The 24,341-nt window shown below is 34.0% G+C and overlaps 2 protein-coding genes across 2 annotated transcripts in view; one reads left to right on the top strand and one right to left on the bottom strand.

Annotated features, from left to right (window-relative positions):
* LOC124366022 (3-ketodihydrosphingosine reductase-like) overlaps positions 1-16,404 on the bottom strand; it is a 29,549-nt gene extending 13,145 nt beyond the window's left edge. Inside the window, exons 1-5 of the mRNA XM_046822224.1 lie at positions 16,067-16,404; positions 12,501-12,666; positions 5,326-5,468; positions 4,506-4,697; positions 2,141-2,308 (exon numbers count right to left, since the gene is read on the bottom strand). Coding sequence (XP_046678180.1) covers positions 2,141-2,308; positions 4,506-4,697; positions 5,326-5,468; positions 12,501-12,666; positions 16,067-16,222 — 825 coding nt within the window. The 5' untranslated portion in view covers positions 16,223-16,404. The remainder of the gene's footprint in view (positions 1-2,140; positions 2,309-4,505; positions 4,698-5,325; positions 5,469-12,500; positions 12,667-16,066) is intronic.
* Positions 16,405-18,516: 2,112 nt separating this feature from the next.
* On the top strand, positions 18,517-23,535 carry LOC124366021 (ATP-dependent (S)-NAD(P)H-hydrate dehydratase-like). Its single transcript, XM_046822223.1, is given in 3 exon segments — positions 18,517-18,608; positions 22,220-22,391; positions 22,393-23,535. Coding segments are annotated over 2 exon segments (1,041 nt in total). The 5' UTR covers positions 18,517-18,608; positions 22,220-22,232; the 3' UTR covers positions 23,275-23,535.
* The last annotated feature ends 806 nt before the right edge of the window (positions 23,536-24,341 follow it).

Genomic DNA, 24,341 nt, shown 5'->3' on the forward strand with positions numbered 1-24,341 from the left:
AATGCCTTACTTATTTACATCAGAGGAATACGCTGATATGGTTTTTATTTTGGGTTACTGTAATGGTAATGCTAGAGCTGCTGTAGAAGAATATGAACTACGTTACCCTAATTGGAGGATTCCAGATACCAAAACAATTTCAGGAACTTTTCGTACTCTTCGGGAAACAGGATCACTACCAAGTACTAGAACCAATTATGAACGAGCTGTCATTAATAACTTGATGATGATATTGTTATTAATACTGTTCATCGCAGTCCAGGTGTAAGTACACGACGTATTTCTAGGCGGATAGGAGTTTCGCAGTCAACGGTGTGGAGGTCACTTAATCGAAACAAATTTTATCCGTTTCATAAACAAAAGGTTAAACATCTACAGCTAGGGGATGGTCCGCTTCGCTTGGAGTTTTGCAACTTTTTGAATATTAATAATCAACTCTACAAGAGTATTTTGTTAACGGATGAGGCACAATTCACTCGGGATGGTGTCAATAACTTGCACAATGAAAACTCATGGGCAGAAGAAAATCCACATGAGGTAGTGGAACAGAACTTTCAACACCGATTTAGCGTCAATGTCTGGTGTGGCCTTTTGCACAATCGGCTGATTGGACCTTTCATATTACCTGGACGCCTAAATGCTGAGTTCTATTTGCATTTCCTTCAAGAAGAGTTGCCGCAGCTGTTAGAGAATGTTCCTTTACATCTCAGACAAAATTTGTACTTCCAGCATGACGGAGCACCTCCCCACTTTTCACGTGCCGTTTCTGCTTACTTAAATCATCAATTTCCTGGACACTGGATTGGTCATGGAGGGCCTCACCCTTGGCCACCAAGATCACCAGATCTATCTCCATTGGATTATTGCGTCTGGGGATGGATGAAAGACATTGTATACAAGACAAAAGTGAATTCTCGTGATGAATTAATTGCCCGTATTATGGATTCGGCTGTGCAGATACAGGGAAGTCCTGAAAAATTAAGAAACGCAACAAAAGCAATACACAAACGTGCTGCAAAATGTATTGATAGTGATGGCCTCATTTTCGAACATCTATTATAAAAAAGGTGCGTACGGTTGGCCCAACCTGATTAATTTTGCTTAAAACTAGTAATGTATTATACTGAATAAAATCGATTTTTTGGTACTTATTTCTGTTTTATTTTAGACTTTGATTATATCAATTTTCTCAGAATTAAATTCTCTACAATTAATGTTTGTTGATTTTATGTATTTATTACCAATTTAACAAAGTTATTGTACATCAAACTTAAAAAAACATTGTTTCGTGCCCCAATTTTTTGCATTTAACCCTGAATCCCTCAAAAACTACTACAGGTACAGTTCTGAAACCTATTTTATTAGCTTTATCAGGTAAAAATACATAAGAATCCATGATATTTCTTACTTAATTAACCTTTCCAAAAGTTCAGTATGGCTTTATTCTACTCTTTACCCAGGAATTCAGGCGAAATCTTTCGCTAGCTGTAACTTGCTAACGAAGCGTTTTCGGACCTATGTTTATATAACATTTTTTCATTATTTTTACTAGTACAATGTGCTGTAGAAGTGGGGGGAGAACTTCATGAATCACCCTGTATAATAAGAGTATAATAAAACTAAAATAAAACTAAAATAAAACTACCTGATTTGCAAATCAAAGTATTCGTCTAATGAATATATAAAGCCTTGTCCAACAAGTATGCTTTAAGCTTTCTTTTAAATATTTTATGTTCTGTTTCTTGTTTGATAGTAAGTGGAATGGATTTAAGAAATTTGGATCCAATGTATGTTGGTTTTTTAGTAAAAGACTTTAGCCTATGGCTAGGTATTAAAATATCATTTTTATTACATGTATTATACAAACGAATTACATTGGTCATATCAGTATTTAAGTTTTTAATTTTAGAACATAATATTAACTTTTTGATACAAAAACTTCATTGTAATAAATAATAGTTATTCTTTTTTAATTGTTTCCTTATATTCTTATAATTGTGTCTCGTAAAAAATATTACCCAAAAGAATTTAAACAAAAAAATAAGAGGTAAAACTTTGTATTATGCTGAAAAAGATTTTTTCATCAACGTATGTAAAAAAAGATAAATACTCTACATAAGAGATCAATAAAACCACTTACAACTGCATCGCTAAGTAGCTGTGAAGCCACGACTTCCGGTGATAGGAGACCTGAAGTTTGGGAGATGAGGCGGGTTTCCATCGGCTTATTCTTCTCTTCTATTTCGAACCCTGGTGTGTCAGTGTCAGGAGGCAGGCAAACCGTCACTCGCAGACCATATGGACGTACCTTTGATTGATTTCAAACAAAATAATTGAATAATCCAACTCAATATCATACATATGTACCTATGTTGTATGTCATTAACTCTCAATTTGATCACTAATCGTCATTTTAGACATGATAAAACCAATCAATTAGTTCAAATGAATGAACATTTTGTGAAACAAAGTCAAACAATTAATTTCATTTATTTAAATTTTAGCATAAATCTATATTAATTACTTTTCAGTACAGTACAGTACAATACAATTCACAACTTTCAGTGTTAAGAGTCATAACAAGTGTTCAAACACATTTATTTATTTTTTAATGTATGGCTGAGTAGAATATCAGGATAAATATTTAATACAATAACACTAATTCACAAAATAATGATTAACAAAAATTAAAACAAATCTTAATATAAAAAGAAACAATGATATAAAATGTTTGATAAAATGCTAAAAAATGATTTTTAAAGATTAAAAACAAAATTTTTATTTTGAAAATATACTTAAGCTAGCAGTTATCAATGGATTCACATGCAATTTCGTAGGTTTTGCACTTCTAGTTCGAATGAATTATATTTCTGACGCCAATGTTGAGTTCGCCTTCTTGCCAGGATCAAGAAAACATTATGTTAAAAAATTTATATTTATGACCATTGTAATTTACTCCAGTCTTAGTATTTTTGTTCCACAATGATTTTGCCTTTTTTCCTTCCAATCAAGAAAATATTTATAAATACACAGCTTTGAACAGTCTACTTCTGTCAAAAGACAACTAAGATACGAGACCATATCAATCTTTAAATATACAGTAAAGTTTAGACAACTTTGTCTTCTTTATCTGCAATGCTAGCAACAATTTAATACGTTTTGCACCTGTATGAGCACTTCTGATTCAAGTGAATTGTTGACTCACATTCCGACGTCAATGGGTTTGCGTTCTAGCCATGATCAAGAAAATACATTTAAAAGTGTATTTTTATGGTGATTTTAATCTAATTCATTTTCAGTATTTTTTTATTCTATAGTCGATTCTGTCTTGGTTCCTATAATAATAATAAAATATAAACCAAAGATTAGAGAAGCATATTTCTTACAAAAGACAACTAAGTTGGGTATTAAATTTATACTAAAAGCTACATAGTAACTTTACTTTTATATATAATAATTAATATTTCCTAAAAATGTACAGTTAAATAATAATACCATTTCCGCTTGTAATACCGATTTTTGTCAAAGTGTAAAGCTGTTGGGTATGTATTTGAATTGTAAGCTGTCTTGGGCTGATCATATTAATTATGTGTCTGGAAGACTAAGTAATTTTTTTTTAATTATTTATGAATTATGAATTGATGTGTCAAATGTTTCATCACTTAAAAAGATTTTTTTTATGTACGTTATTATTTTGTCATATCTACTATGATTTCCATGAAATTTAGCATCAACATTTTTAACTGGCCACCATTTTGAAACTAATTAAGATCTTTTATTCATCTTTTACAAGTGTTACATTTGAAATAGACAAATAGCCATGCAAAATTGCAACACTGTAGGTTAAGGAACACTTGGGTAATGAGTTTTTACATAAAAAACAAACAGGCATACAGACCAAAAACAAAGCATTTTATGAAATGTGTTTATAGGACATTTTTTCTTTTTTTTTAGCAAGATTAATCATGTACGTAACTTTGAAACATTCTGTGTGTATATGTATATACAGTACTTGTCATTAAAAAATATAACAACCATTTTTACTTTTTATTACATTTTCATAAATTTGGCACTCTTGTTCAATATAATATACTGAGTAAAATGAAAATAATTTCCATTGTAAAGTATGCTTAGTTTGCCTTCACACTAAACTTTACTACAAATCTAAAACAAATTTTTAATTAGTTAATATTTTTAGATGTTTTGAAAGGGTTACCAATTATGTGTTAATGAAGACAATACATTAATAAAAGTTTCGGTACTAAAACTAGCTTCCTATCTTTAATGGACTTGTAGTTATGATTTTATTACAAAAACTTGCTTTTGATAATTGTCCTGTGCAGTTTTGGGACATATCCCAAAAAAGTAGTGTGGATGTGGTATGGATGTGGTATTTTTTTCTTTCAGTCCCAAAAGGGTTAGCTTAAAAATAAATAACCACTTAGTAGCCAATGACCCAAACCATGATTATTTATGTGGTTATAAAGATATCAATCATGACAAACCTCCATATCTAACGACTCAGCAAATCCTCTCAGAGCATACTTGGAAGCACTATAAGCTGCAAGACCATAAATCCCGAGCATACCAGCTTGAGACGAAGTTATAACAATGTGACCTTTGCCTCGTGCCTTCATTCCTGGCAGAACTGCTCTAGTCGGGTACACAGTGCCATAGTAGTTCAGGTCCATCATGTACTGAAACACAAGGTATACAGAGTTGTTAGAAGATCATGACAAACAAGATTTGAGGCCCATCATGATCTCATGATGGGTATACTGACTTGTTAAACGATCATGACAATGTGACCTCTGCCGGCAGAAATGTTCTTACAAAGACTTTCTACAAGGCTTTCCCAGCTTAATCTACTATCTAAGAAGATTCCTATTAGTGTTAGAGGCTTAAAACATTTTCAAATAGCATTTTCCAATGAAAAAAATTATATTTTCTGTTTTGCTATTATTTACAACAATAATAGCAAAACAGACCACTGTGTTAAGTCTTAACAGAAAAATTTTCTCGGAAACGTAATTTCACTGCCATTTGTTTAGCCTTAGACCACTCAATGAAGAAGATGGAATAAGGGCATAGCAACAAATGGAGAATTCTCTGAAGGGGACAATATCAACGTAGACTAAATTTTGCTAAATGAAGTTTCTATGGATTCATTTCACTTATTTACTGGACAGACCACTTATAACACTGGTACTTCCCATCGTATATTAACTAATGCTGCATGCACTACTAGTCAGAGTCGTCACAACCTAAACATTTGAAAGCTTCATCTTATTCTGTTAATTATCAAGACTTATTTTTAGGGCTTACTTTAAAGTCATTTATAGGAGTGTCTTCGATTTTTCCACACACAGCTTGTCCCGCACAATTGATCAGCATGTAGATTGGTCCTGATGCTTCTTCCACTTCCGCGAGAGATTTTGCCACCAGCTCAGCATCACTGGTTACATCCACTAAACACAATTGAAGTATAACAGAAACTAGGTGAACATTCAGAATCTATATATATATTCTTCTACAGGTAAGTTCAAAACAATAACAAGTTAAAATTATGACTGAAAAATGTGAAAAATATTCTTTAACTGTATTTAACTGGCCATTTACTTTTCCTCTGATATCTACTTATACTGTCTGATCTTTGAACAGATTTTAAAACTGTTTTGAGGTATATTTTTACACTAGTAATACGTTTTTTATTTTAAACTTTTTTCATTTCATTTTCATTGTTTTCATTTAAACTTTTTAACAACAGTAAAATCTGATATGGATATATAGAAGTACACAAAAGTGTAAATTAGTCAAATGGTGGAGAACTAAATGGCAAATCAGATCCTGCAAGTAAGTAAGAATAAAATAAAATATACTATTCTAAAACTTAGAAAAAAATTAAATACAAAAACACAGACTTCCATTGGTAGTAAAAAAAATTATTACATATATCAGAATCAGAATCAAGATTACAAATGGTGTCATTGTTTTAAACAATTACAATAGCCTTTTATTGTGAGGTGGCTGGGTCAGTTCTGGAATTTTCCTTGTAGGAATTCCTCGAGAGAATAAAAAGGTCTGTCCAATAGCCATTTCTTCAACGCTGCTTTCAGTGAGGAGCTTCCCTTGTGTTGCAGTTCTTGTGGTAGCCTATTGAAGAATTTCCTGCCGATGTACGATGGTTTAGATTCATACAGCTTCATGTGGTGTGCTGGGAGGTTGTACAGTGCGCCATTTCTGGTATTGTAACTGTGAATGTTTCTATTTCTTGGCAGGTATTCTCCATCGACATGTAACACAATATAATAATATACAGTAATATGTACAGGGAAACAACTGTCATAATTTTTAGATTAATGGAAGCATCTCTACAACTTCCCATATGTTGTAGGTCTGCCAGGACTCTGACTGCTTTCTTCTGGATGATCAGAATTCTTTTTAGATTTGTGGCTGATGTGCCACCCCACACCGCAAGGCCATATCTCAGCTGGCTTTCAAAAAAAGAGAAGTAGGCAGTTCTAGCTGTTTTAGTGTTGCTAAGGGATTTTATTTGTTTGATCATAAACATACTGGTGTTAAGTTTTTTGCAGAGGGAATCTATATGTGGTGGCCAGGTCATATTCTCATCAATTGTCAGTCCCAGGAACTTAACACTTGTTTCCATTTGTACTTCTGGTATAACTTTGACTTCAGATGCTTGTCTTCCAAATGCTATCTGGCTGGTTTTGTTTGGGTTTGCAACCAAGTCATTTCCATTGCAGTACTGGTATGCCATGTTTAGAGCAACATAGCATGACTCTGCTAGGTCGTCTGGTGATTGTCCATTCAACAGAAGCGTTGTATCATTAGCATACATTAAAGGGGAGCAGAAATCACCTAGGCACTGTGGCATGTCGTTAACATACAAGATCAAAAGTGCTGGTCCTAGTACCGACCCTTGAGGCACTCCTCTTTGAACTGGGAGAGGTTTCGATCGTATTTCCTCTGTGTGTGTGCTTCAGTTCTATTAGCTGTTGTCAGTCCTTGAGGTAACTTTGAAACCATTTGTTAGCAGTTTCGCTTACTCCTATGTGTGTTAGTCTTTTAATGATGAGTTCATGACTGAGGCAATCAAACGCCTTACTTAGGTCGAGTAGAATTGCTGTTGAGAAACTACCTGCCTCCAAGTTGTCAACAATGGTTTCAGTTAGCTTTATCATCGCTGTGGTTGTAGATTTCCCTGTAGTGAAACCATACTGACAATCACTGAGAAGGTAGTTTTTGGAGCAGTCTCCTTAACACAATTTTTTCACAGACTTTAGAAAAAGTTGAAATAAGCGAGATCGGTCTATAATTGCTTACTTCAAACTTTTCACCATGTTTAAACTTGGGATAGATTTTTGAGATTTTTAGTCTTGAGGGAAACTTTCCTTCTTTGAAAGATTTGTTAAAGATAGTGACAAGGAAGAAGGTAAGCTCGTCCACACAGTGTTTCAGCATTTTTTTTAGAGGAGATCTCATCTATGCCAGCAGAGTTTTTCGGTTTTAATTCAGAGATGATTGCCTTGACTTCTGATTTATCTGTATATGTGATGGCGTTTAGTTTTGTTATTGGCTCATGGACTATGGGTTGAAATGCTTTTCTCTCAGAGTCTGGGATTCTACTTAGAGTTTCTTCAGCTGTGTTTATGAAGTATGTGTTAAAGCAGTGAGCAACTTTTTTGGGACATGATGATAATTCTCCATTTATTTGGAGTTTGAGCTCTGAAGTGCTATTCTTTTTATTTCGAGCGTTATTTATCACTTCCTATGTGGCCTTTGATTTGTTTACTGCCCTTTCTATGTATTTAGTGGATGCCTGTTGTCTAAATAGCTTGAGTCTTTGATCATAGGTTTTCTTTTTTACATTTGCCTCTTCTTTATCGGTTTCATTCCCTGTCACTTCATATCGTCTTTGAGATGTTAAATAGTCTTCTTTTAGTCTGAGTGCTTCCTTGTCTGAGAAGTGTATTGGCTTGTATTTTCTTTTAGATCTCTTGTTCTTCCAGGGGCATGCCGAGTCCAAGGCTTTTGTGAGGATGAAGTTAAACTCATTGTATGATTCCTCTGTGGTGGGAGCTTTGACTACATCCTCCCATGTTTCCCTAGAGAGCTGCAATTTCAGTTCATCCAGGTTTTCTAATTGCAAGCTCCTACACATCTTGATAGGTTGTTTAGTAGGGAGTTCTGTGAGGATTGTACAAATTTGTGCGGTGTGGTCTGAAAGTCCGGCTTCTATTACTTTGCTTGTGATTTTCTCTTCCATTATGTTGGTACAAATACAGTCTATTGATGTACTTGATAGCATAGTTATCCTTGTAGGTGGTAGGCTCAATCTATGTATGTTGTGAGATGCTAGTATTTCATTTAGTTTGATCATTTTCCTGTTTGGTTTGAAAATATCTATATTGATATCCCCCATAATAAGTGTTTGGGAATTTTCTATTTTGGTAGTGTCAATAGTGCTTGAGAGTTTATTCAGTGCTTCATCTATATTTGCGTCTGGTGGTCTGTATATACCCAAGATATTAAGGTGTGTCCTATTCCGTTTTATTTGGATCAGCGACATTTCACACAGAAGTTCTTCACAGTGCTGTGATATATCTATTGGTTCTGTATACTCTGCAAGATTTTCAGCCACAAATATTGCTACTTCCCCTTTTCTATGGCGTTTTCTGCTGAAATGTGATTTAAGGCAGTACCCTGGTAATAGTTCTACATTTTCAATTTGAGGCCATGTTCACTTAGAATTACTATACTTGGTGTATGTATTACAGTCTCTATAAAATGTATCAATCTGTTGGCTTTGTTGGAAACTTCTTGAATATTTTGATGAAGGATTGTTATGCTATGGTTTGGTTCGGTGTTTTTTCCCTGGTTCTTTTCTTGGGGCTTGTTACCAAAAGAGACCTTCCATCCTGAGAGTAGGTGTTGTTCAGCCCTGCCATTTGTGTTGAGCAGATATTTTTAATGCTTTTCTCAAAAAAATCTTCCAATCGTTTCAGTTGGTTCAAGTTTTGTCGTCGTGATTGGAGGGTATATTGTAACCTTAAATTTGTGGTTGCTTTTTTCTCTCTCTTAGTTGCTGTTGTAGTGATAATTCTTGTTTTTTATTACACTGTGTGTTTATCTTCTTTTTTATCCTACTTTTTGCCATCTGGAGTGAGACACTGAAGAAATTCCGTTTTCTTTTAGATGGTGATTTGGTGAGCCTGTGTGGAAGGGGGCTTGACAGACAGTTTATTTTTTTATGGTATGCAGTTTGATGTTTTATTCTGAAGGTTCCAATATTGCAGATAATGGTGGTGTGAGCTGTCAGTGTGGGTCACACTAGGCTGATTGTAAGCCGCTGGCTATCAGCGGCTGGCAACCCGGTCACATTTCGCTTTTAACTCGCCTGGTTCTAGTTCTAGCATGTCATCTGTGGGTCCACGTAAACGAGTAATTAAGCAATTATTAAGGATGTGTGTGAAGGAGCTTTGTCAGAAAATGCTCAACCGCAAGAAGAGACGTTAGTGGAGTAGACCTTGGATTATGAGAAGAGAAGAATTAGGAGCATCTGCAAGAGTTCTCCAAGAGTTACAAGAAGAGGACCCAGAAACATACAGAAATGTTTTACGAATGTCAGCTCCTAAATTCCAAGAATTGCTGGAATTAGTTGAACCGTTGATTAAAAAACAAAATACCAAGTTCAGACAGGCGCTTCCGTGTCAAAGTCAAAGTAAAAAAGTATTTATTTCTACATCAAAAAAACATTTACATCTAGTTTACATACATTTTCTTAGGTGAAATAAAATATACTACCTACAATAACTAATTACGTTACTGTAAAACTCTATAAAATAAAACTTAGAAATTAATTCTCAAACTAAGTAAAAACTTGTGTTTTGAGAATGAGTCTTGTAATGTACCTCAGTGTTGCCTAATATTTTATTGTAGCTTAATTACAACAAACTAAAAAGAATTTCTATAAAAATAATTAAAATTTCTGTAAAAATAAATATATAAATATTCAGAAACTAAAATTATTAATTGATTATGTTTTTAATAATTTAAAAGAATATACTAAAGATTTGTTTTGTTACATGGGAGAAGAGACTATGGCAGTTGCAACCCTCCCATCCCCTACCCCCCACCTAATGACCCGTACGTCCCCAATCACTCGCACTCACATACACCCAATAGGCTACACACTACTCGAACAGCGCTGTTGGAATACCACACAAGCTTTGGCTTGTATACCTCGTTTGCACCAGCACCACTTTTTATAGATTTTTTTATCTTACTCAGTTCTTTTCTGTAGGTGTCGCGTAAACTCTTAATCTTCTTTTTCAAGAGTTCAACTGTCGCAGGCATCCCAGTATTCATTACGTTTTCCAACAGTTTATTGTAGGCTGTCTCTTTGACATTCCTATTAATGTAATCCTGTGATGAAACGTCCCACAAGCACGGATAATTTTGAAATAAATTCAAAAATTCAATGACCTGTTTCCCCGACCACTTCAACTCAGCCATTTTTACACTATAAATTAACAGTTACCTACGAAACAGCAGTAGGTAGCTAAACCCAATGAACAAAACAAAGGATGTAAACACACAAAACCACGTGTAGTTTACTCGCCGCTGACACGCTACTGGGGTGGTCAGATTGCGCTGCAAGCTGGCGCCAGCTTATGCGAATGAATCACGTGACCTGTTAGTTGTCGCTACCTGCGACCAAAAGTTGAACATGTCCAACTTCGCCAGCCGCTGACAAATACTCGCCGGCTGGTAGCACCAGCTGCGGGTTCTGTGGTCACATCAAGCTGGTAGTAGCGGCTTCCTTTAATTCGCGGCTGCAATCAGCCTAGTGTGACCCGTGCTTTAGGGAGAGGCTCCATGTGTGTCGCTGGTTTGGCTATATATGTCTAATTATTTTATTACACATTATACAAACAAATCAAATAAAATTTTAAATTATACAAATTTAATTGTAAAACACTTTATAAAATAAGTACTAAAACTTAGAAAAATATATTGATAGAAAAATAGCTTAATATTATTTTGAAGTTGGGACTTATACAGGTTACTTATGTTTTAATAACTAAATTTTAAACTCACGTAAACCAACACTTAAAACTCTCCTGTCACAAAGTAAAAGGTGTTAATTAAGTATATGTAAAGTAAATAAAATAATTAGTAAAATAAATAATGCTATACAATTATTCTATAGGAAATTTCTAATTCAAAGTTACAACAGGTTTACATCTTTGTATATCCTCCTAAAACAGATTACTGTAGGGCTTTATATATTATTAAAATATGAAAAATATTCTAGCACTTATAAATTTGTATCATAACATAGAAGAAAGTTAACATGCTCTGAAATGGTGGAATCAGCCCTTGATGATAAAGAGCCCACTAATGAAGGACAGTGGTCCAGTACTGGCGATCTGCTATGAAGGGTACTTTTAAATGGTAATAAGTTTTCCCTTCAATATTCTCATTCCAAGGGCTAAATCTTCTGCCCCACAAATGAAAAGATGTTTCCAATGAGGCGTTAGGAATGCAGCTCTTTATAAGACCAACAATCTGTCCACTCATGATGGAACATCACACCCTGAGGCCTTACAAAAAGACTGATCACCCTGTTGTTCAAACTTCTCCTTCCAATCACCTCATTGGTTTTGAATAACCCGGTTCCTGACTCCAGGAGGGTTCACTTCTGGCTGGTTTATACCTCTCAGTTAAACCTACACTGGGTACTGCAAAAACCGATGTGTCATTTAAATCTAGGCAACCTCTATTGATGTCCAGGAGCGGCACTGGCCAAAAATGTCGAGATATTGGAGTGCAAGAGTAGATTGATATGTCTAGTCGTGGGGTTACCTAAGTGTTAAGGGCTGTTACTAGCTTAAACATAAAGGCATGTTACCTCTGCCCGCTATGATTGGAGAGCTAGTACATAGCTGGTCTCCCCTTCTTCCCAAAAGACATGACTGAGAATAGAGCCAAAAAATGTTTCCTCGTGGATCTTGATAGGAGGCAACCTCTACCCTCAACCTCACCCATCCTAAATATCCTGTCACTTCAGAAGCAGTGCAAAGGTCGTTTTAGGGCTAAATACAAGGAGAGGGTTTCTCTGCTTCTTGTCCCAAGAGAGGAAAAAGAGCCAGTTCCTAGCGATATCAGTTGACAAGTTATTAAATTTTTCTGCCTACCTGGTGTGTAGGAAATATCTTAAAAGTGGTTGTGTAATTTACATTCTCTTTTAAAGAAGCATGTAAAGGGGCCATTTTGCCAATGCGAGTAATGCCTCCTCTCACTATTCTTTAAATCTAATGGTTTACTTTTATGTATTTACTTACTTTACATGAATCTCAGTTTATATGTAAATACATACAATAAACATGTGAACTGGCAGGCATTAAGTAGTTTACATTCAATGAAAATGAACTCATATTTTATTTGAGTTTGCCACTGTATTTGTTTAAACTTACATGAAATGGTAACAATTCGCTGTAAAGATGACGAACAGGACTGAGAAATCTCTTCTTTAGCAGATCTCAGCTTATTTGGATCTCGAGCAATTATGGTAACATTAGCACCTCTTGCTGCTGCTTGAATAGCTACACTTTTCCCAATTCCACTAGAACCTCCTGTAACCTGAAAACATTACATCCATGTTGCAAACACACATGATCTAACTCTCATACATCATAAACATTAGTGAGGAGACAATGTGCAAGCATTTAAATTATACCTTAAAATAACATCTGAAAACTGTTACAGGAATGTACAACTATTTTTAGGTATATCTATATAGAATTTACTCGTTTTGTTTTTAAATGTTTCTAGCCTCCTTGTGTACCAAGGCACATCTTTCTTTAAACTATTGCTTCTGAGGGGGCAGTTTTTCTTACAGGCCTTTTATTATGACATTTTCTACCACTTTAACTAACTTTTTCAGTTTAATTAACTCATTTTTCTGATAGGGATCTATTTCTAATAATAGTAGCTTCAGAAACCCTGTATGTCACATTCATCTTTACTCCCGCCTATAGGTCTAATCTTACAAAACAATGGTCAGGCAGTGCTCGAGGCCTCCTGCAAGACATGCCATCTAACTAAATTAATCTCACTTTAAAAGGGTAAGAAGGTCAGATGAACGGTTCTATACTATAATGCCTAAGATTAATTTAAGAAAGAAATCAAGAAAAACAAAAGAATCTGGTGAAACCTTTGAAAAACCTTAACTGTTTACTATAGAGTGCTAGGCTTCATAATACTCCAAACTGACAACTCAAACCTTCTTTGGTTATTGTTAAAGGAAATAGGCAGCCTAACTGAGAGTAAGGAGACATTGGAACTGATGCTGTAGATGCATTTTCCGGGTAGAATCTCGCCACAGGTTGAGAATTTCTATTCTATGGCAGAGGAGAGGACTGGTCAGAAGGTTGCTAAGTCCAGACAACAGCCAAAAGGGATCATCACATCAGAAAGAATTAAATGGGCTATTACATCCTTCAAGGCCTTCAAATCACAGGGGGCGGACGGAGTCAGAGTCTTACCTGAGGCCCTTATACAAGAGGGGTTGGATATTCTTTTAAATAACCTAAAAACCCTGTTTAGGAACTGTTATGCTTTTAGATTTATTCTAAAGAACTGAGGAGGCACTTGTGGTGTTTGTTCAGAAAAAAGGTAGAGACTTATCTCAACCTAATTTGTACAGGCTTATCAGCCAAACCTCCTTCGGTGGTGAAAACTATGGAAAAAATAATAAATACATATGAGATGAAACCTTACTGGCATACCCACTCAGTCTACATGAATATGTTGAAAGTAAGTCAAACAGTGGAGGTAGTGGAAGATACCTTGAAGGAAAAGGAAGCCCTAGTCAATGTCTTTATGGACATTAAAGGAGCTTTTGACAGAGTAGCATACGAATCCATAGAGGCAGCACTGGAAAGCAAATGGCTGTCAAGTGATTGTAGCCAGTCAATTTTAGAAAACTACACGACATTGCTTTGAAAGATGATAAGACATGTTTTATGTAGCTTCAACATGTTGGACTCGTACCGAAAAACCCATTATGTGAAATCTGTGGGAAAGAAACAACGGTACTTTGGGATTATACCGACCACACCCAGACATGAATCGTTATTTGACATTTTGCTTCTACTGATTACTAGATTAGCGTAGAACAATATTTCGTCAATATAAAAACAGGAATTGTCTCATCGCAAACCCCTCCCCATCCTCAGACAGAGGTCAAAGTCGAGCGGTCTAGTAGATAACGTGATTGCAGAGTCTCGCCGCCCGTTCAGCTGGTGCGTCGCTTTGTTGTACTTCCGTGTTTTAGCTCTACATTTCTCCAAACACAAAAATTCAATAAAAACAAACATTACCAAACTAAAACTAAACTCTTTATTGAAAAAACACTCAAAGCTTGTTTTTATTCTTGATCACACTCCGCCACCCAAAATGCGAGTGCCTCTGGCCATCAGCGCGGGCTTCGGCAGCACCTTTGGTGTCGACGAAAGAAAAACATCCCTCGAGATAGTACCTATCAGTAAAATATCAAATTCTAGAGGGGCTGATCAGAAATATAAATTGAATTGTAATGAAAAGGCAATTATGTACCGTGTAAATCATGTGATGCCGCGCGGCCTGCCGTAATCGGGATTCTCGAGAAAGATAAGATAACAGCGACAACAATACCGATCACAATAGCTGGAAATGCTTGTAAGTTTGTAATTTTGTAATTAAAGAGTTGTTTTTTTGTTCTATCATGTTTGTTTCTATAAATTTATATTTTTGTGTTCTTCATACTGGTGTGGTCGGTATAATCCCAAAGTACCGAAACAACTGTAACTGTGAGAGGAGCAAATATTTTCGTCTTCAGTTTTCCTAATTTTGGTTATAATAATTTGTTTCATCACTGTAAATATTAAATTCATATTTTAATTTAAAACACGTGATTGTTATTGAGGACTATAAATACTTTTATAGCGATTGATAGTCTAGGATTTTAGATCCGAATATTAGGTATCGATGGTTACATTCTTCGATATAAAAAGCCGGGTCCGTTTATTGTACCCTACCCTAAAATATTCTGATATAGTTAAACATCTAGGTGTAGTTCTAAACAAAAGGCTCTTGGTGCTTGCATTAGACTTGCATCTATTGATGCTGTCAAAAATACATTAATTTATTAAAAAGTCATAGTTGTTGAAACTAAAATGGTACATGATTGTTAACACATTCATAAAACTAAAGTTAGGCTACTATTAAAAATTTTTCTAAAGTGTGTTTTTCATAAGTTTGGACTTTTCTTGCACCAAACCACTATAATAGGCCAAACTTTAATAAGCAACTTGCTATTTGGTTTTTTTTTCAGCATCACCCTGCACTTCTGGCAACAAAAAATACATCCAGGTTACATGAACATAATACCTCAACACATTATTTTGTAATAGGTTACTGAAAATAACAGCATTTCCCAACTCTAGCGGCTAATACTCAAATACCATACACACATAATAATTTAACTTTTTTATTAACAGAATTGGAACAATAATAGATCAAAGATAAGTTAATATGCATTTTAGATTATATACAGTAATACAAATTTCTTTATACAAAGTTTGGGCTTTTACAACTCTTAAGAGGGTAAATACACATGTCTGGCAGCATTTAAATCGTTCTAATTGACGATTGAGATATTATCAATCACTCGAGTGTTGGACACTTAGCCTATTAAACTGCAGCCTGCAGTGACCATGTTAGTAAGCCTAGGCTAAGTCCTCCGTAGACTAGTGGATATAGTCACGGCTCGTTCATTGAGAGATCATGAGTTCAAATCCTGGGGAAGTTCATCAGACAGGAATAACAGCCAAAGTGACCTATATAAGCCTTTTATAGCCAAGAGCTGAGGTTTAAAACATATAAAAGAAAATCTTAGGCTAACCTAATACACTTAAACCATATATCCTTCTGAGGTGATTTAACTGTTTATTCATGAGCCTCAATACTCTACAGTTAAATGTGAGTTAAATTAGCTTACCACCACATGTTGGCCTGTAAAAGAATCATTCTTCAATGATGATCGAAACTTCATTACATAAAACAGCAAAAATACAAACAAAATTAATATTGCTGTCAGAATCGGACCATAAAAACTTAACACAAAAATTGTCACTCCATCAACTTTGTCCTCCATCTTTTAAACAAGAATCGATTGTAATAATTTATAAATTGGAACGAAATTAGTGTATTAGTAACAGAGTTAATAACGGGACTATTTTAACTTTCCACTCTATCCAACATATCAACCAACCGGCTTGAGTAATTGAGTTGAGTTGTCAGTTCAGTTTGGTTTGTTTATTATTAGTTTTATTTTGTCGGCTGGTATTTCGGTTCTGTAGTCGCCAGTCATAGAGTGAAGAATAAAATACATCTCAAGTCAGAAAATGACCTAGACAAACTGGGTATAGGTTTTTGCAGGGTGAATTGAATATACATATTATAGACAGGTACATAATATTACAATTTATACTCTTCTGCCGTTGAGAGTTAAATAAATGCCTATGAACCCATTTCCTTAGAGCAACCTTTCCTCAGACAGATAAGATAACAATTTATTATAAGAAACTTGTGTAGTTACTTTATTTGTTCCTTTAGATTGATAATAATTATTACGTGTATAATCTGTTCCTGTATATATTGCAAATTGATGGAAATAAACTAATTCGTTCAAATCAAATCAAATTATTTTTATTGTTGAAGACATTTACATGCATAACAATCGTCAGTGTACATTGAAAATGAACTAGCCTAGTTTCTAAAATAGCTAAAGGTCCTTATCAATTAGAAAACAATTAGTACTATAATATTCCTTTTCAGATAACAAGCACTTTATCTTCCTCCTAAATGATATTGAAGTGTTGGCCTCCTTGAACCCAGATGGCAAGTTATTGAAAAATTTTATGCAAGAGTAAAGGGTTTGTTTTTCAAATAATGTTGTTGAATGTTTTGGAAGAGTTAAGGAATTTGTACCGCGGAGATTATAATTTGAGTTCAAATTAATAAGACGTGTCTGGCGTTATACATTGATTGTCGTAAAACAATAAATGAGGCGATGCCTTTTATATGTGTACCCACCATGATATCTCAGTCAAGTTCTTTATGAATATATTTATTTTCAGTTACACAAGAATTTATAGCAATAATTAGGAATGAATTCAATCTATCAACAATTTAAAGATTACAGACTGTAATTTTCATAGATTCGCAAGTTAGTACTAAGTACAGAAAAGTTTCGAAAGATCTGTAAATCAAAGTAATCTATTGTGTTGTCACTAGTGTTTGAACTTTTGATATCACACAAACATATGGTGTTAAAGTGGATACCAAGCCACGCAGGCACCATTGAATAAGCAAAAGGTATTTAGTTTAAGAAGCAGTTGTAGAATACATTCATCTGAACAATTTCTTATTATATATGATGAATTTAGGACATACAAAAACACCTTTGTTCTCCTCAAAATCTAATATTATTTCTGATTATAATAGTTATGTCAAAATAAAATAATAATAGATTGCAATAGACAAGTACTTCACGTAGTTATATTTGAAATGTTCTCGAGGTTAACAGGAAACTTCCGAGTATATATTTTTTTTATTTGCCTAGATATGAATAGGTAGCCTATGCCTGAAAACTACATAATGTTTAAAACTTACCAGAAATAAATAGTTCTGTTATTCAATGTATAAAGTATTGATGATTGTAACCGATTATAACCGGGTCCGCTAATCATACTCTGCCCTAAATGTGGATTTAAATGTTAAAATGTAATTAAAATGTTACAGCTCGACGTCTTAAAAATGTACAAAGAATTTATTAATTGTTTAAGCTTTATCAAGAAATATATTTTTAATAGGCTAGGTCATTTATAAAGCAACATAAAAACTTAACCTCCTTGTGCATTTACTGGAAGATAATCCTTCATCAGTCTTCCTCCTTTTTGGGATAGTATTGCCCGGAGGATCCCTACGAAAAATTTCAACCTTCAGCTTAGAATACACATTATAACAGCCAAGAACTTCCCCGAGGATTCTATACGCCTGCCATATCTTAGACAGTAAATAATATTACACTACAGAACTAATAGATGTCCATTACATATATGTACTACATACCAATTTGTTTAATAATGTCTTTAATATAAGATCACATGTTCTTTAAATGTTTTAATTAAAAAAAATACTCCCATTGGGGTTAGAATTATAAAATAATAATTCACAAAAATAGTATTAAATCAGTAAATTATTTCTTAATAAAAATTAATATAACTATATTTCATTGTATTGCAATTGTCATATATGACGTGATTCACTATTTTTCAAAACCACAGTTTTGGATTTATAGTTCAACGAGGCAGCATGAGTTCGTTCAATGCCTTTTACCCATACACTTTGCTACATCTAGAGAAGAATGACAAGATGATTGCGAGTGTAGTCGGCTGCATCTGCATTAGATGATCGTGCGGTATGTTGTAGTCTGCTTTGTTTTGGTAACTTAAAACAACATATTTTGTGTAAAAATTGTAAGTATAGACTAATATATGTATAGGTATATAAGTTTTATTTATTGATTGGATTCCCGGTTAGTTAATTATGCTATTTGAGTTGTATTACTATCTAAATAAATTGAGAATGCAATTAATTACTCTATTCATTGGCGTCTTCCATTGGGTTGAAAAGGAATAATCGAACTAAAAAATAACCATTAAGACGTAACATATGAACAATTATAAAGAAAATAACTTTTATTGAGCAAAAAAAGGCTCATATTAATTGATTATCTCATGAAGTTTATTGGTGCCCCCCCCCCCCACCACCATCTCCAGGTTTTGAGGGTTAGTCCATTGATAAATATTTTACTTTATTAGTCACCTGACATTAGCTTATTTGTTGTTTCTTTATCAGAAAAATACTTATAAAATGAATTACAAAATCTACAGTAAACAATTAGTTAATAATATTGAAAGTTTGACTGGCTTGTCCAGCCGTTAACCCCACTGATACCAAAAATTCTAGATAATCTGATCACAATCTGGGCTGCTTTAGAGAGCTTAGAAACTACAAACTGGGCAATGGCCACCAAATTTCAATATACACTAAATTTTAAATCCCATTGTGAACTAAAGAAAATTCAAAGTATTTGTGTCTATTGTGACACAATAACAGGAGCTTACTTTAAATTACACTTACAACATAAAACTTGTATATAGGCTATCATTAGAATATGCAGAAAAATATCACTCACTAGCACCAAAAAATGTCACTATAGAGAGGGAATATTGTTTGTCTCTTGAAATGAAATCAACTATGCAACAAAATGTAACCTATTAGAAAATGTGAAAAATAAATCAATTTTGAGATGCTTAAAGTAGTTGTGCAGTAGCAAATAAGATAATATAAAAAAATTATAAATAAACTTCACTATAGAGGCAGAGACTGTGACAAAATTATAAAAAAACGGGTGAGAGTATTGCAAAGCTATTAAACTACCCTCAAATGTAGATATTAAACCCATTTTTCCAGTCAAATTCCCTCCCCTTTCTTCACGTTAATGCTGACAACCCCATTATCCCCTCTAAGAAAGACATCATGGATAGTCTGGACTTAAATACTCCTCCATCTCCTCCATGCTTACATATTTGTACTTTTAATGAAACTAGTACAGAATACATGCACTCCAACCTCGTTGCATATAGTGTAGCAGGGATTTTCATGTATGAAAAGTAAGTTGGGAGAATACAACATTTTTTGGGGTATAAGAAATCATTGGTCAAAATGAGATAACTTTTAAAAATGTGGGAGAAGAGTAATGGTACCTCCCAAAGAGGGGAATTTTAATAACCTCTATGTAAACGTATTTCTAAATTTTTATTGCAATAGAACTAGTACAAGTACTTGTACTCCCACACCCCATGTCCTGTCGTTTGGCAAAATTTTCTTACACCCTCCCTCTCTCCTCAGAAAGTATGTGTATGAAACATTTTTCTTGGGTTTTCTAGCAAATAGATATTAAAAACACATATTTTAGAACAAATTTTGTCAAAATCGGACAACTTTTAAAAATGCAGGTCCTAGTACCTCCAAAGGAGTTAGGGTCCAGAGATATTCTGTATGTAGTAGTATTTTTTTGTAGTACAACTGCAAAATTTAAAAAATTGGAAGATGGGAACTATGATAATCTCCAGACCCTGGTGGTCACCATTTTATCTGTTAATATTAAAAGTTTGTGCTATTATGTATTTGTATGACAGTATATTATACAAATGTTATAAAATACCCGAACACAGACATGAGTAAAACTGCTATTTAAAACGATTTCTTTTAAAGCACTAATTTTTGAAGCTGCTTCTCTTGTGGTCGTTTTCACATACCCCCTGCTTTGCTTTTATTTCCCATCTTAAACTATAGTAAAAACACAGTTGAAGGCAGGGGAACAGTTTAAATAACTTACAAGAATTCAGCTTTAAAACAAGAAAAACAGTTCATTCTTGTCAATTTTGACCAATTTCGTTCTTGGGTTTTCCTTATGTAGGTCTTTTGTGAATGGGCTAACAAGATTTTGGATAAGAAGTGATCTAACGTGACTCAATATGTTTATGACATTCTTAAAAACGTATTTGAACACAAAAGTAAAGAAAATTTGCATCAGTAAAGGGTTCTGTAAAAAAATCAGTCATAAAGAAATATTAATAGATGTATAAGTTATTTTTTCTATGCAGGCAATTGCTATTTCACTTTTTTGTAGGAGGAATTCAGAATTTTTTCAAACTGTTGCAAAACCTCTCGTTGCATCAATCCCACTTTTTTGAGGATTAGAATTATACCTCATACATAGACTAGAAGTTGACTTCAGTTGGATTTTACCTTATGGTGCTTACTATACGAACATAAATTTCCATACCAACAGATGGGTTAATAAGTGGAGAGAAGAAATTTATGCAAAACAGTGCAGAAATTCGGCGATCTGTAATTCTGTGTATCTGTATATGAATATCTTGATTCTATGTACGAGCTGAGTTCTAGCAGAAAGTTCCTACCCCACATGGATTTGGATCGAACTATGAACCAAAACATTACAAGAGACGAAGGTTATTGTTGTTGTTTATTCCTAATAACGTAGTACAAACAAACTGATGCAGATAAGTTTATTGTAGAAGTGGAGCAAAATTCATATCTGTTACAGTATCAGCTGTAAGAAATATAGTAATTAAAATAAAAGGACAGATGTTAGGCTGAAGTTAAGCAGATAAAAACTTCACCATATTGTGCACATAACTCAGCAAACGCAATGCACCAACACAAATGTTTTCTTCTGCCAAACAAATCTGTTTGTATAGTCCTATTAAATTTGGCTATACAGAATTGTGATTTTTCTCTCTATATATTGTTACCTTAACAATGCAGTGAGTCCTGTGCCATGTAATTGTATAGTGATTGTCATCTTACATTATCGTTGCATTTAGATTTTAGTTAAAATATGTACAAAATTAGACAGGGAAAATGGTTTGAGTGGTTGATTTTACATTGAAAAATGTACATCCCAAAAAGAAACAGCAAACGGTTCAGCTATGTTGTACAGTTTAAGGAATGCCTGTTTTATATCAATAAATAATGTTTTACTTGGAGTTTAAAATTAACTTCATTATATAAAAATTTTTAGAATATTAATCAGGGTGGAGTGTTTTTGGTAGTGTTACGTAATTATTGAGGTGGTTTAGTGCTACTGCTACAAGTCTGTTATAATGGGAGGAGGGGAATCTGAAAAGCCAGATTTCAATGTTACATAATTAAGGAATGGTCCTTTCTTAACAAGTAAACTTTTCTAAATAAAATAATATTATTTTAATAAGAGTTGATTAGTGAAACAATTTTTGATTTCTACCTCATAAGAACAATGTTAAACTTCAAATACTTTTACACCCTTACTTTTATTTGTAGAATATTGCAGATGTCTCACTTTAAAGATGAAATTAATATGCATCCGAACTGTTTTTAGTTTTTCTTGTTTGTTGTCCTCTTTACAAAATTTTAATAATGAAATAGAATACAACAAACATTATTGTGAAACAGAAACATAGCTCTAAAACTAGAGTGTATTAGTTTAGCAATATCTAATATTAAATGTCTTGTTTAGGGGTCGATGACTGATGAAACGGTGTGCAACGCTGTGTAGCTACTATATCTTTGGTTGCCGCCTTTTATATTCAGCATCAGCAATGGCCAGCAATGTCGTAAATAGTGAAGTGATCAAGCAATGCAAGCCTCTCATCCCAGAGTTGTCCTACACTAAACACAAGGGTCAGAGTGGGAAGAATCGGAGTGTTTGGAGGCTCCAAGGTCTTCACTGGAGCACCCTACTTTGTTGGTATCAGTGCTTTACGAACAGGAGCCGATTTAATTTATGTCTTCTGCGTCCAGGCCGCTGCCCAGCCCATCAAATCCTACAGTTCTGAGCTGATGGTGGTCCCTTACCTGGATGTAGACATGCCTGCAGAAGAAGAGGATGTTTGGTTGAAGAAGCTTCACTGTGCTGTCATAGGGCCAGGACTCGGAAGAGATCATAGTATCATAAATAAAATAAAATCTCTGATACCAACTTTGAAAAATGTGAATATTCCATTAGTTCTTGATGCCGATGGCCTCTTTGTTCTTGCTCAGAACCCGACATTGCTTAATGATTATTCTAATGATGTTTATATCACACCAAATGTTCATGAGTTCAGATTTCTTTGTGAGGCGTTTTTCAAAGGTGAAGAATACAGTGTTACGGACTATGACACACTGGGACCAAAGTTATCAAGTGCAATAGGGCCTCGAGTGACAATATTGATTAAAGGAGAGCGGGACATTATTATTCGTGGAAAGACTGTTTTAAACTATGAAACGACCAAGGGATCCCCAAGGAGGTGTGGGGGCCAAGGGGATATCCTGTCCGGTTGTTTGGGGACTTTTGCTTTCTGGGCAACGCAAGTTGAACAAAAAGATGGAAAAGATGCACCACAACTTTGCGCTGCATTGGCTGCAAGCACAATCACCAGAGTTTGCAACCGTTATGCTTTTGAAGACAAAGGGCGTGGCATGATTACAACAGATATGTTGGAGAAATTGCCAATGGTTTTTGATAGTTTGTTTGATGACAAATGGAAGTACTTGATAGATCAGAACAAACTGTTGTTAAATAAAAAGTAAACCTTAAGTTAAAGAATCTTTAACATCCACACCAAAGTATCTCATAATCATTACAAGAGTAAGTAACTTATCTGATAAGTGCTATTTTTCTATCAGCTCAAAGTGTTCACATCATTTTAAGAGTAAGTGGTAAAATTGTCTGCGACAAATTGTTGAAAATATGCATTTATTAAGATCAGATTTGTACTATTACCTATTTCTGTACTACATGCCTGTCTATTAAATTTATCTTTCCATTAAAACTGAGTGCTTCCAGTGAAATGTGATTTTTTGTTTTCCTGTACTTGCAGAGTGAATAATAATAATGTATTGCTATGACTATGCAATTAACAAACTTTTTCTCAGTATTATAATGACATTGACGGACAGCCATTAAAATAAACCTTGCTACAAACCACAAAGGTCCTTAAATCATTCTTAAGCATTATGCTACAACATTTGTGTACTTAAATCAGTGTTGAAGGTAATTTTGTAGGGACGATAGAAACGTTTCAGTTTATTATTAATTTAATTGAATACTTTTATACTATTACAATTTCTTTTTGATTTATAATTTCTATTACAGCGTACTGCTATATTAATGCTGAAAATAATATTGTCTTCTGAAGTAATTCAGCATTATGTCACTTAATAAATCTGGAATCATTACATTAACTAGTGCATCATCCAGTATGTGTTGTTTACAAATTATGTGTTTAAAATAAGTTTAATAAACAGTTTAATGTGCATGGATAAAATAATAATTTATCTCAGTCACCTACATAAAACAAAGGAAAGAGATAAAGCCCTTGTTGATTTTTGTGATGCACATAAAAAAGAGCAAGCTAGAAAAAAAGTTTTCAATCCTGTTACGAGTTATAACTGAAATGTATTAGTATATACACAAATATTTTTAATAAATTATATTTCCATGAAAGAGGTTATAAAGATCACTAAACAGAAACATTTTAGGATTATCTTGCTTATCAGTGTTATTTTAATGTAGTAAAAAAATACCAATTGGCATTATCCTCATATACCATGATACAGATTGGCTTTAACGTTTACTTGGTTATACAAAAGTGTTA

This window comes from Homalodisca vitripennis, chromosome 7 (genome assembly GCF_021130785.1).
Source record: "Homalodisca vitripennis isolate AUS2020 chromosome 7, UT_GWSS_2.1, whole genome shotgun sequence".
Taxonomy (NCBI): Eukaryota; Metazoa; Arthropoda; class Insecta; order Hemiptera; family Cicadellidae; genus Homalodisca; species Homalodisca vitripennis.